Below are 13,711 nucleotides of genomic sequence, written 5' to 3' on the forward strand. Positions count from 1 at the left end.
TCGCCACAAAACCCCGCCGGACACGCCTCTCTACGCCCCCTCGCCACAAAACCCCGCCGGACACGCCTCTCTACGCCCCGTCGCCATAAAACCCCGCCGGACACGCCTCTCTACGCCCCCTCGCCACAAAACCCCGCCGGACACGCCTCTCTACGCCCCCTCGCCACAAAACCCCGCCGGACACGCCTCTCTACGCCCCCGTCGCCACAAAACCCCGCCGGACACGCCTCTCTACGCCCCCGTCGCCACAAAACCCCGCCGGACACGCCTCTCTACGCCCCGTCGCCACAAAACCCCGCCGGACACGCCTCTCTACGCCCCGTCGCCACAAAACCCCGCCGGACACGCCTCTCTACGCCCCGTCGCCACAAAACCCCGCCGGACACGCCTCTCTACGCCCCGTCGCCACAAAACCCCGCCGGACACGCCTCTCTATGCCCCCCCTCGCCATAAAACCCCGCCGGACACGCCTTTCTACGCCCCCTCGCCATAAAACCCCGCCGGACACGCCTCTCTACGCCCCGTCACCATAAAACCCCGCCGGACACGCCTCTCAACGAACCGTCGCCACAAAACCCCGCCGGACACGCCTCTCTACGCCCCGTCGCCATAAAACCCCGCCGGACACGCCTCTCTACGCCCCCTCGCCATAAAACCCCGCCGGACACGCCTCTCTACGCCCCCTCGCCATAAAACCCCGCCGGACACGCCTCTCTACGCCCCGTCACCATAAAACCCCGCCGGACACGCCTCTCAACGAACCGTCGCCATAAAACCCCGCCGGACACACCTCTCTACGCCCCGTCGCCACAAAACCCCACCGGACACGCCTCTCAACGAACCGTCGCCACAAAACCCCGCCGGACACGCCTCTCTACGCCCCCCCTCGCCATAAAACCCCGCCGGACACGCCTCTCTACGCCCCCCGTCGCCACAAAACCCCGCCGGACACGCCTCTCTACGCCCCGTCGCCACAAAACCCCGCCGGACACGCGTCTCTACGCCCCCCGTCGCCACAAAACCCCGCCGGACACGCGTCTCTACGCCCCCCGTCGCCACAAAACCCCGCCGGACACGCCTCTCTACGCCCCGTCGCCACAAAACCCCGCCGGACACGCCTCTCTACGCCCCCCCTCGCCATAAAACCCCGCCGGACACGCCTCTCTACGCCCCCCCTCGCCATAAAACCCCGCCGGACACGCCTCTCTACGCCCCCCCTCGCCACAAAACCCCGCCGGACACGCCTCTCTACGCCCCCCCTCGCCACAAAACCCCGCCGGACACGCCTCTCTACGCCCCCCGTCGCCACAAAACCCCGCCGGACACGCCTCTCTACGCCCCGTCGCCACAAAACCCCGCCGGACACGCCTCTCTACGCCCCGTCGCCATAAAACCCCGCCGGACACGCTTCTCTACGCCCCCCGTCGCCACAAAACCCCGCCGGACACGCTTCTCTACGCCCCCCGTCGCCACAAAACCCCGCCGGACACGCGTCTCTACGCCCCCCGTCGCCACAAAATCCCGCCGGACACGCCTCTCTACGCCCCCGTCGCCACAAAATCCCGCCGGACACGCCTCTCTACGCCCCCCGTCGCCACAAAATCCCGCCGGACACGCCTCTCTACGCCCCGTCGCCATAAAACCCCGCCGGACACGCCTCTCTACACCCCCCTCGCCATAAAACCCCGCCGGACACGCCTCTCTACGCCCCCTCGCCATAAAACCCTGCCGGACACGCCTCTGATGGACTGCTTCCATCATCCACTGTGAGATGTTGGATTGTCTCTGTCCACCCAAAGTTTTAGTCCAGATAAGAACCTGAGAGACGCTCAAACCCTGATCTGCCACTGATGCACGGGTAGACAGATGCGACCATCTCTTACTGGGAGGTCCGTGGTTATTTCAGCGGGAGGACGAGGAGGAGACTCGGACGACAACAACCACGGACTGTGAGCAGCTGAAATCCCTGAGTATCCTCAGTTCCCAAAGCCTTACAAAGCTGAAGGGAAACAGGACTCTGGAACAACTTTGACTCAGAACATTTGGTTCTGTTTTCTAAATATAATGAAGCTGGTCAGAGAAGACTCACTTCTTTGGACCGTCTCTGTAAAATAAAGATTTAAACTAATAAATTTGGACCAGAGCTCCAGATTTATATGGAAATACTAAGATTTTTCCCTCATATTTGGGCCGTCTAAATGAAAAATCACCAAATCCAGCTGGGTTCAGGACAGCGGTCGACCCGCTGCATCAAAGAGCCGAATAAATGTGGTATTATTGTGGGGCTGAAAGCTTCCTGCTCCATCTGCAGCCAACAATAAGCGCTCCGTCAGAGCTGTGAGCTTCACGGCTCCACGCCGCTCGCATTGTTCACAGCCGAGGCCCATTTGAATGGCGAGAGCAAAACGTTCCACCTCCGTTTCCATGGAGCGTCGACAGGCTGGAAGTCAGCAGCAGGGATGATGCTCACAGAGCAGCAACAACTCACAGCTGGAGCACAGCGAGGCCTGGAGGGAAACACATCTGTGGTTTACAGCAGCTGCAGAGACGGCAGCACCCGCAGCATCGCCCCTTTACGGGCAGCCGGCTGGCGCTCTGCATCACTGTGAGAGTTAAACACTCCCTGGGTGTGAGTCCTGTGCTCCTGCATCTCTGAAACTGTGCCACACAACAACTCAACACCCTCCTGCTGCTTCACAAACCTGCTGGAAGATGGAAAACTTCCTGGTTGAGACTCTCTAAAAGCTCCAAACTGCGTCGGATACACACAACAAACCTGGAAGTTACAGTTTTTAGACTCAGCACAGACAAACCTGCATCCTGCCAGCGTTCCAGGGGTAAAAGCTGCCCTGGGGCATCAAGTGGACCTTAAATCCTCTCCCACTGAAGCGTGGTTCTGCCCTCTGTCGATGATTTAAACAGGTTATTCTGTAAAATCTTATTTAAAAAGCATCTTGGGTATTTTTCTGATCTTTTGGCTGTTCAGCACCTTAAAAACCTTAAAAGGGTCTGGAGTCTGTGACGTTGAAACAGAAGGTGGCGACACATGAAATCTGATCCAGAGTCCAATCGCAGTAACAGCTCTGAGGGTTTAGCAGACACTGCACGGCTCTTAGAGAGCGAACAAAACGGGACGATGGCGCTCCTCACGCCAGCATTCATCCTCTTACAAACTCATCCACCAGGAATGAGCACCTGAAGCGCTCAGCTGGACTCGTTCAAACAAAGATTACAGGGAAAGTGGGGGCTGCAGGGGGCTGCAGGGGGCTGCAGGGCGGTCAGCAGGGGGCTGCAGGGGCTTCAGGGGGCTGCAGGGGGGTCAGCAGGGGCTGCAGGGGGCTGCAGGGGCTGCAGGGCGGTCAGCAGGGGGCTGCAGGGGCTTCAGGGGCCTGCAGGGGCTGCAGGGCGGTCAGCAGGGGGGCTGCAGGGGGCTGCAGGGGCTGCAGGGGCTGCAGGGCAGTCAGCAGGGGGCTGCAGGGGGCTGCAGGGGGGCTGCAGGGGGCTGCAGGGGGCTGCAGGGGGGCTGCAGGGGGCTGCAGGGCGGTCAGCAGGGGCCTGCAGGGGGCTGCAGGGCAGTCAGCAGGGGCTGCAGGGCAGTCAGCAGGGGGCTGCAGGGGGGCTGCAGGGGGGCTGCAGGGGCTGCAGGGCGGTCAGCAGCGTCGCCCCACAGCAGAGGTTAAAGGTTCGACTCCCGGCTGGGTCTGTCTGTGTGGAGCTGTGGGTTCTCTCCGGTTCTCCGGCTTCCTCCCACCGTCCAAAAACATGCTGTTAGGTTAACCGGTGACTCTAAAATTGAGATTCAGGTACGGTTCACAGCAGCCGGCTCGGTTCACAGCAGCCAGGCGGTACGGTTCACAGCAGCCAGGCGGTACGGTTCACAGCAGCCAGGCGGTACGGTTCACAGCAGCCAGGCGGTACGGTTCACAGCAGCCGGCCGGTACGGTTCACAGCAGCCGGCCGGTACGGTTCACAGCAGCCGGCCGGTACGGTTCACAGCAGCCGGCCGGTACGGTTCACAGCAGCCGGCCGGTACGGTTCACAGCAGCCGGCCGGTACGGTTCACAGCAGCCGGCCGGCACGGTTCACAGCAGCCAGGCGGCACGGTTCACAGCAGCCAGGCGGCACGGTTCACAGCAGCCAGGCGGTACGGTTCACAGCAGCCAGGCGGTACGGTTCACAGCAGCCAGGCGGTACGGTTCACAGCAGCCAGGCGGTACGGTTCACAGCAGCCGGCTCGGTTCACAGCAGGCGGTACGGTTCACAGCAGCCGGCACGGTTCACAGCAGCCGGCTCGGTTCACAGCAGCCGGCCGGTACGGTTCACAGCAGCCGGTACGGTTCACAGCAGCCGGTACGGTTCACAGCAGCCAGGCGGTACGGTTCACAGCAGCCGGCCGGTACGGTTCACAGCAGCCGGCCGGTACGGTTCACAGCAGCCGGCCGGTACGGTTCACAGCAGCCAGGCGGTACGGTTCACAGCAGCCAGGCGGTACGGTTCACAGCAGCCAGGCGGTACGGTTCACAGCAGCCAGGCGGTACGGTTCACAGCAGCCGGCTCGGTTCACAGCAGGCGGTACGGTTCACAGCAGGCGGTACGGTTCACAGCAGCCAGGCGGTACGGTTCACAGCAGCCGGCTCGGTTCACAGCAGCCGGCCGGTACGGTTCACAGCAGCCGGTACGGTTCACAGCAGCCGGTACGGTTCACAGCAGCCGGTACGGTTCACAGCAGCCGGTACGGTTCACAGCAGCCGGTACGGTTCACAGCAGCCGGCTCGGTTCACAGCAGCCGGTACGGTTCACAGCAGCCGGTACGGTTCACAGCAGCCGGTATGGTTCACAGCAGCCGGCACGGTTCACAGCAGCCGGCCGGTAAGGTTCACAGCAGCCGGTACAGTTCACAGCAGCCGGCACGGTTCACAGCAGCCGGCCGGCTCGGTTCACAGCAGCCGGCTCGGTTCACAGCCGCTCATGTGCAGCAGAGCTTTGTTTAAACTGGCAGGGAGCGAACAATGACTCTAATCCATTAAATCCAAAACAAATATTTGGTTTAGACTCAACGTCCATCAGAAACAGTTCCTTAAAAACACAAATATACTGACGGAGGAGCTGGAACACGATGAGCTACATATTCAGAAACTACGGCACGCAGCAGGTATCCAGGATGGAGGTCGCTCACGTCTTCCTTCAGTCACTGAAAACTAACGCCTGAAATGATTCATTCAGAAATCTGACTTTAGGGAAGCTGCAACAAGTTATCGTTAGTCCTTCCAGACTTTATGGGGAAATCAGCTGTGACACAAGCCTGCAGCAAAGAGTTTTACTCTAATTTGTGTGAGTTTATCGATCAGAAGTGGCGCTCTGAGACCTTTTCTTCACGGTTAAAAGGGTTAACCTGGTGTAATTAACCTGGTGTAGTCTGACACACTGACACAAAGCAGGAGAAATGATGAGACAGCTGGAAGGTGAGAGCTCCAGCCCTCATCCGAGGAGGGAAACCGAGAGCAGAGGCGTCACGTTGTGCTGTTAAAGAGCCAAAATGTACATGTGAAACTCACTGAGAGAGAGCAGCATCTCACCCTCAGGCAGGCGGCCTGTTATTCAGTCAACTTTTCATCAGTCATGTCCTGTCTCTGCTGTAACAACAGCCCCAATGTGCATCCACTCCAGAGGTCAGAGGTCAAAGGTCGGCACCAGAGCCAGCTCCATCCTCCAGGCCTCTCTCCCCGCTGACCACCAGGATGCTCTCCAAACTACAGGCGAATCACATCATCGCCACGTGCTCCGACAACAGTTTCTCTGAGGCGTTTTCACACCGAGGACCCAAAAGAAGGCTTCAGAAAGTGAAAGATAAGAGTTAAACCCCATTAGTTCCGGGTCTTTTTCCTCCACAAACCAACGACAGTGTTGAGCTGTTGAAAGCTGAGAGTTTATGTGACACCGACAGTCCTGGAAATGACAGATAAGCCCGTAAAGAATCTGAAATTTCAGCGACATCTGCACATGTAAGTGGATGTGAAGTAAGCCGATAGAAAGCAGACTCCATTAAGAATCAGAAGTGCATGTTGTGTTATTCTCTGACAGAAACACGCGGAGCGACGCGCATCTGAATCTAAAATTACGTCGTTTTTAAAGGGGATGTCGCTGCTCGCGCTCTGTCCGCATCGCTGCCTCACTTCCTGGCATCAGCGTGGTCTTTAAAAACAAAAGCGGTCGGCTGCCAACCTTTGTTCCCCCCAGGTCGAACACGTCCCCGCCAACAAACATGATCAGAACAGCGGGGCTCGGACACACGGATCTTTTCCTGGCCCCGGACACCATCCCGGGTCGGAACCTCCGCTTTCCGCGGCTCTTTGGCACACTTCGCAGCCGCTGAGGAGGCGCTAGCCGCCAGCTAACAGGTACACCGGAGAGGAGAGAGGGAACTTACAGATGTGAGGAGCGGTCTCATCTGTTCGCTGCTGTCTTCGTCCATCTCCACAGAACACAGTTAAAACTCCTCTTCCTCTCCTCCGCGCGCTGCTGGATCATTCAAGTTTAGCTAGCAAACCGCCGTTTACTTCTACTTCTACAAACGCTTCTCTCCTCCACTATTTTACAACTGCCCGGAATATATTAACTCCAGCTCCAAACCCCGCCCCCTCTTTGATTGGCAGCCGCATTATCCGTTGACGTGGCACTGATTGTCTTTTTTGCACCAATCACAGAGCTGGAACATGAAGTGGGCGGAGCTTGTCGGAAACAAAGCACGCGAGCTTCGCTTCGGTCTTTTCAGTTGATGGCTGGTAGTTACCAGTTAATTTATACCATAAATCTTAATGTTATCCCCGCTGTCAGAGGAGGAAATGAATGGACTACATTTACTACGTTTTGTACCACTGTTATTGTCCTACATTTAAAGAGAAAAACCTCTTGTTAATTGGCAAATAAAAACGTGTTCTATAAGTTCAACAGGGACTAAAATACGGTGCATTATATTATGTTATGTAATGTAATGTAATGTAATGTAATATAATGTAATATAACGTAATATAATGTAATATAATATAATATTATATTATATATTGTTCAGAAATCACAAGGTAAACAATGATGCACAAAGATTAGTAAAATAATCTCTACATTGAACTACAGGCGACACATTCAGAATCAACATAGAACTAATGTACAATTCTTATGAAACTTTTTAAGAGATTTTCATTTATCGGTTTAAAAATGGTCAAATAATACTGAAATAAATCTGAAAAAGAAATGTCCTGAAACTGCTTTGTTTGTTGTTGAAATACAGTCAGTATCACACTGTCCCATTATTTATGGAACAAACTAAATCACACCAGCAGAGAGTGTAAAACTAAGTGAACCCTGATCCAGCAGCTTATGACCAAACATCTCCACTTTGCTCTGGTCTGTCCAAAGGACATTGTTCCAGAAGTCTTGAGCTTTGTTCAGATGCAGCTTTGCAAACCTAAGCTGTGCTGCCATGTTCTTTTTAGAGAGAAGAGGCTTTCTCCTGCAGCCCTTCCAAACAAGCCGTCCTTGTTCAGTCTTTTTCTAACTGTGCTGTCATGACCTTTAACCTTTAACATGCTAACTGAGGCCTGGAGAGTCTGAGATGTAGCTCTGGGCTTCTTCACCTTGGGGTGACCTTTAACCTTTAACATGCTAACTGAGGCCTGTAGAGTCTGAGATGTAGCTCTGGGCTTCTTCACCTTGGGGTGACCTTTAACCTTTAACATGCTAACTGAGGCCTGTAGAGTCTGAGATGTAGCTCTGGGCTTCTTCACCTTGGGGTGAACTTGCTGGGACGTCCACTCCTGGGAAGATTGACAGCTGTCCTGAATGTTTTCCACTTGTGAATAATCTTTCTCTCTGTAGAATGATGGACTCCAGATAGTCTGGAAATGGCCTTATAACCCTTCCCAGACTGATGGGCAGCAGCAGCTGCTTCTCTGAGATCATTGCTGGTGTCTTTCCTCCTTGGCATCGTGTTAAACTGACAGAATTTCTGCTTTTATAGAGCTGCTCACACTCAGGAAGATGTTACTTTTTGCATTAAAACATGTGAGCATCTCTTCAGCTGGTGGGCAGTCTGTGTTCACAGACTTCTTTCTGTTTGCTGCTTGTTAAAAAAAGCTTTTTAGAGCTTCCTGCTGGAGCTAAAAATGATTTTTTCACTGGATCAAAACTATGGAAAGGTCACTAAAGCTGAGGACAGCTGCAGTTTCTGCCTCCACGTTCGTGTTCTGCAGGGTCACATCGATTTATGATTTCATACTTGGCATAAAAACATCTGGAAGAGCTGCTTTAAGCAGAGATTTAAGCACAAGACTTTGTGAACTTGGCGGTCATTTTTCCCAGGTTGTAAAACAGCTCTTGAACGCACCACCATCCTCCTCCTGTGGGAAACTCGGTGCACTTTAATGAAATCTTTCTGTCGATGGAAGACAAAATGAGAATTGTTGAATTTGCAGTGAATCATAGAAGCGTCTGACACCGTTTCACAGCCAAAGGGTCTTTCAGCGGCTTATCTCTGAGCAGCAGATCCGTGTTTGGTTTGTTTTCCTCCCGCTGATCCTGTCGGCTGCTATAATCCTGACAGATTATTTCATTACAGAAAAGCCATTGTTGCTCCCACAAAGCCCTCTGGCAGCCCTCACAGGCTTTCTTTCCAGGTTTCCCTTCAGAAAAACCCATGTTTTACACCCAGACACGTGAGGGAAAATCTGCTTTCTTCACCTCTCTTAATATAACGTTTCTTCCCTCTTATATCTGCGCTCATTTAGAAAGGGTTCACTGTGTTTTTGCTTCTCGATGTTATAAATCGTGACGTTTTGGGTGAAAGTGCTTTTTGGAAAAGTGAAATAGAAGTAAAACAGTTTATTGAGATGAAGTGATTTCACATGAAAAGAAAGAAAAGTGAAGGAAAAGGTGAAGAAAATATCCCCAAACTGATAAAAACTGTTGGAATATGAAATCTTATTGTCTCATAATTGAGTTGAATTCTTATTATCTAACATCTCTGACGTATGAAAGCAGAATAAAGAGATGATCAGAGATCATGAAATCTCTCCATCTGAGAACATCTGATGATCAGAAAGTGATAAATAATTACAGCTCATGTAAAGCTGATTAAAGGTGTGTGCAGGAGACGAGGCCCTGAGCGGATTTTAATGAATATTTCAGACGACCTTTGACCTGCGGAGAGTTGCATAACTCCACCCGATCCCTGCTAAGATGTGTCTGCAGACGTCTGCTGCTGGAACACGATCAGTGCTTCAGACTGAAAGAGTTTACTTCTGATGGACTTCCAATCCTGAGACAAGTTCCATCCTTTCAGAGAGAAAGAGTTTGATTTCCACTCAAAATGGTCTGAAACATCTTTAAAATCTAAACATTAAGAGGACGAGTGAATGAATGTAGGTTTATATCAGATCTCTGAATGTTGAGCTGCACAAACTCACCTGAATATCTGCACATTTCTTCAGTTTTAGCTCAGTTTCAGCCTGTTAAGTTAAGGCGCTGAGTCCTGGTCAAAGCCTGCTCGTGAAAGAAAATAACTCATCCTGCCGTCCGTCACCTTAAAAACAATGGAAACGCCTGGAAAACAATGCTAAATCACCTGGAACTGAAGGACATTGTTTGATCTTTTTGAGCGTCTCAAACTGGTTTCATTACAGCTTATGATGGTTAATAGTTCCCTTTAAAGACATCTGTGTATGTTTAATTTTGCATTCGGTGTATTCTCTGGTTAGTTAAAGGTTGAACAACTGAAACTCCCATGATGCCTTCCGGTCTTACCTGTTAGTTACTTTTGGAGCAATAAACAGCCAATAATGAACAAACGATGCAGGAAAAGGTCAGAAGCTGCAACAGATTCGTGTTTATTCCACATTTTAGAGACTTTAAGACATTTTAGATCTTATTTTGATCCTCAAGCTGCTGATCATTTCATTATTTTACTGTTTCTTTACTTTCTTTACTGTTTCTTTACAGTTTCTTTACAGTTTCTTTACTGTTTCTTTACAGTTTCTTTACAGTTTCTTTACAGTTTCTTTACAGTTTCTTTACAATGTCTTTACAATGTCTTTACAATTTCTTTAGAGTTTCTTTACAGTTTCTTTACAGTTTCTTTACTATTTCTTTACTGTTTCTTTAGTTTCTTTACTTTCTTTACAGTTTATTTACAGTTTATTTACAGTTTATTTACAGTTTATTTACAGTTTATTTACAATTTCTTTACAGTGTCTTTACCATTTCTTTACAATTTCTTTACAGTTTCTTTACACTTTATTTACTGTTTCTTTACAGTTTCTTTACTTTCTTTACTATTTCTTTACTATTTCTTTGTTGTTTCTTTAGTTTCTTTACTTTCTTTACTATTTCTTTACAGTTTATTTACTGTTTATTTAGTTTCTTTACAGTTTCTTTACTTTCTTCACCGTTTATTTACTTTCTTTACTATTTCTTTACAGTTTATTTATTGTTTCTTTACAGTTTATTTACAGTTTCTTTACTTCCTTTACTTTCTTTACTATTTCTTTACAGTTTCTTTACAGTTTCTTTACAGTTTCTTTACAGTTTCTTTACAGTTTCTTTACTGTTTCTTTACAGTTTCTTTACTGTTTCTTTACAGTTTATTTACTTTCTTTACTATTTCTTTACTCTTTCTTTAGTTTCTTTACTTTCTTTACTATTTGTTTACAGTTTATTTACCGTTTCTTTAGTTTCTTTACAGTTTCTTTACAGTTTTTTTACAGTTTCTTTACTTTCTTTACTGTTTCTGTACTTTCTTTACTATTTGTTTACAGTTTATTTACTGTTTCTTTACAGTTTCTTTACAGTTTCTTTACAGTTTCTTTACAGTTTCTTTACAGTTTCTTTGCTTTCTTTACTGTTTCTTTACTTTCTTTACTGTTTATTTACAGTTTCTTTACTGTTTCTTTACTTTCTTTACTATTTCTTTACAGTTTATTTAGTTTCTTTACAGTTTCTTTACAGTTTCTTTACAGTTTCTTTACAGTTTCTTTACAGTTTCTTTACTTTCTTTACTATTTCTTTAGTTTCTTTACAGTTTCTTTACTTTCTTTACTGTTTCTTTACTACCACATCATAACCGTTCCGTCAGTTATTAATCACATAACAGAGGTAAGTTTATAAAAGACACAACAGAGCTGCTGATCTGGAGTCTTTAACTCTGTGAAAAACCTTCAGCAGCGACTTCTCTCCAGTGAACTATCAGTGTTGGACAGAAGCTGCTTATGAGCACAACATCACCTTCATGGCAGCAAACAATGGAACAAAGCAACAAACATGGGAAGTTAGACATTTCAAGCTTTGGAAGCAACGTTAAAATGGCCATAAAAACACAGAAATATCAGCCAGGAAATGTTAAATTAGGACTTGTGTATTCAGGTTTGTATTCTGAGCAGATGAAGAGCTAAAGTTATGATATTTCCTCATAGAATGAGCCTTTGAAATGATGTTCGCAGCAGAAAAAGGTCGACCTGCCTCCTTCTTTTGACCGAGTCCCTCCTCCTCGGGATGAGGATGTTCAGTTTTTGTGGCTCTGCTGCTTGCTCCGACAGTCGTTGGCGCCCTCTGGTGTCCGGCAGCTGTCCCTCCAGTCCAGACCACCTGCAGGAGGCGTGAGGTCAGCCGGGCAGCCGGAGGCCTCTCTGCTGGTGGGCGGGGCTCAGCATCAGCAGCCGCCTCAGGTGAGTCAGGACCAGGTGCTTCATGCTGCTTGATGGCTTTGGGCGAGTCAGAGCGATAGATCTTGGGAGGTCGTTTCTGTGCGGAGGGACAGGACATTTATTTATCCTTTATTTACAGGAACATTCAAACAGTAAAGAGCTCGCGGGACCACATTTAGGCAGTAAATTTACTTATTTTTCTCACAGTTTAAAACTACATTGTTTCAGAAACATTTTGATGCTGCAGCTGGTTCATTTGAAGAGTTTAAACTACTTTAAAAGCTTTTAAAGGTACCTTTACAGACTGTGAGCTGCTTATTTAACATAAATTTGATTTAGTTTTCTTCATCCTTCATATACTTTTACTCTTTTTGTTTGAACTGTGGCTTTTACTGCCAGTTTGGCAGCTTTCACAGCTCTTGGTGTGTTTTATTCTCATCTTTCTCTGAGGTTGATGTCTTGCTCTTGTTGTGCAAAGCTCTTCTGGTTCCGCTCGGGTTTGAAAGCTGCTGCACGGTCGGTGCGTTACCTGGTGAGTCTGCAGCGGTGTCTGCTGTGGAGGCCCTGCAGGCTGAGGCCGGGGGGGCAGCCCGGGCCCCTCAGGTTCCTGGACAGAGCCGACAGAGAGTCTCCGTAGATGAGCCCACGGCGGGTGGAGGTGATGGGACAGTGGTGACACGTGGCCAGCTGACACAGAAACAGAAATGTGTAAAAGATGGAGCTTTAACACCAGAGACTCAGCTGCAGATAGACTCAACACGTGCACTTTTTCAGGCATGTTTGGTCTGCATGAATCCACTGAACTGCAGGACTGAATCAGCTGATGTCAGAGGGTCTAAATTGAGAGCTGTGTCTGCAGGGCGGCTCCCGGGGGGGGCTCCCGGGGGCCCCTCGGCCAACAAAGACCTACTTCTGCTTTAATTAGTCCTCCTTTAACGGCAGCAGCAGCACGCTGGTGTTTTCAGCCGCTGTAAACTCCGGTTAGTTGTGTTTTTCAGGTTTTTGGGACAGGAAAGGGGGCACTGAGAGAGTGTGGGGGGGGGGGGGGGGGGGGAGGCCAGCTGAGCTGTGCTCAGTCACACTGAGTTTTTCCAGCTAAGATGAGTTATTTCAACAGAGAAACTGATGAACTGCGTCTGTCGGCTGACTTTGGATTTAATGTTGGATCTTGGCTTCATTTCCTGCATCTTGTTTTATTTCCTCGTCTCTCTTGTTTTTCCCCAATGATACGATTTCATGATTAAATAAATCATTAAAGCCTGAAACCATCCGCCAGCTTTGCCCCTCGTCAGAAACCACCAGCAAAGAGTTCCTCTCAGAACTGTTTCTAACGTCCACAAATCTGTTCTCACGTTCGGAAAATGCAGATCTCTTAAAGTTTCCTTACTTCAGAGCGGCATCTTTTACTTTAAAACACTAACTTTAAGGATAATCTCATTTAAAACAGTAGAATTCTGCAGCATGTCACAGAAGAAAAGGGTAAAAGTCCTCCAGATGTGAGCAGATCTGAGCCGGCAGCCAGATCTGAGCAGATCTGAGCCGGCAGCCAGATGTGAGCAGATCTGAGCCGGCAGCCAGATGTGAGCAGATCTGAGCCTGCAGCCAGATGTGAGCAGATCTGAGCCTGCAGCCAGATGTGAGCATATCTGAGCCTGCAGCCAGATGTGAGCAGATCTGAGCCTGCAGCCAGATGTGAGCAGATCTGAGCCTGCAGCCAGATGTGAGCAGATCTGAGCCTGCAGCCAGATGTGAGCAGATCTGAGCCTGCAGCCAGATGTGAGCAGATCTGAGCCGGCAGCCAGATGTGAGCAGATCTGAGCCTGCAGCCAGATGTGAGCAGATCTTAGCCAGCAGCCAGATGTGAGCAGATCTGAGCCTGCAGCCAGATGTGAGCAGATCTGAGCCGGCAGCCAGATGTGAGCAGATCTGAGCCTGCAGCCAGATGTGAGCAGATCTGAGCCAGATGTGAGCAGATCTGAGCCTGCAGCCAGATGTGAGCAGATCTGAGCCAGATGTGAGCA

At 49.7% G+C, this 13,711-nt stretch overlaps 1 protein-coding gene across 1 annotated transcript in view; it reads right to left on the reverse strand.

Annotated features, from left to right (window-relative positions):
* The window catches only part of LOC140315877 (sodium bicarbonate cotransporter 3-like), a 58,173-nt gene extending 51,546 nt beyond the window's left edge, over nt 1-6,627 (reverse strand). The window contains exon 1 of the mRNA XM_072393471.1: nt 6,428-6,627. Within this exon, the coding sequence (XP_072249572.1) occupies nt 6,428-6,472 (45 nt within the window). The 5' untranslated portion in view covers nt 6,473-6,627. The remainder of the gene's footprint in view (nt 1-6,427) is intronic.
* Nucleotides 6,628-13,711: the final 7,084 nt, after the last annotated feature.

Source organism: Leuresthes tenuis, unplaced genomic scaffold (assembly GCF_036924035.1).
Source record: "Leuresthes tenuis unplaced genomic scaffold, fLeuTen1.0.hap1 SCAF_10, whole genome shotgun sequence".
Lineage (NCBI taxonomy): Eukaryota > Metazoa > Chordata > Actinopteri > Atheriniformes > Atherinopsidae > Leuresthes > Leuresthes tenuis.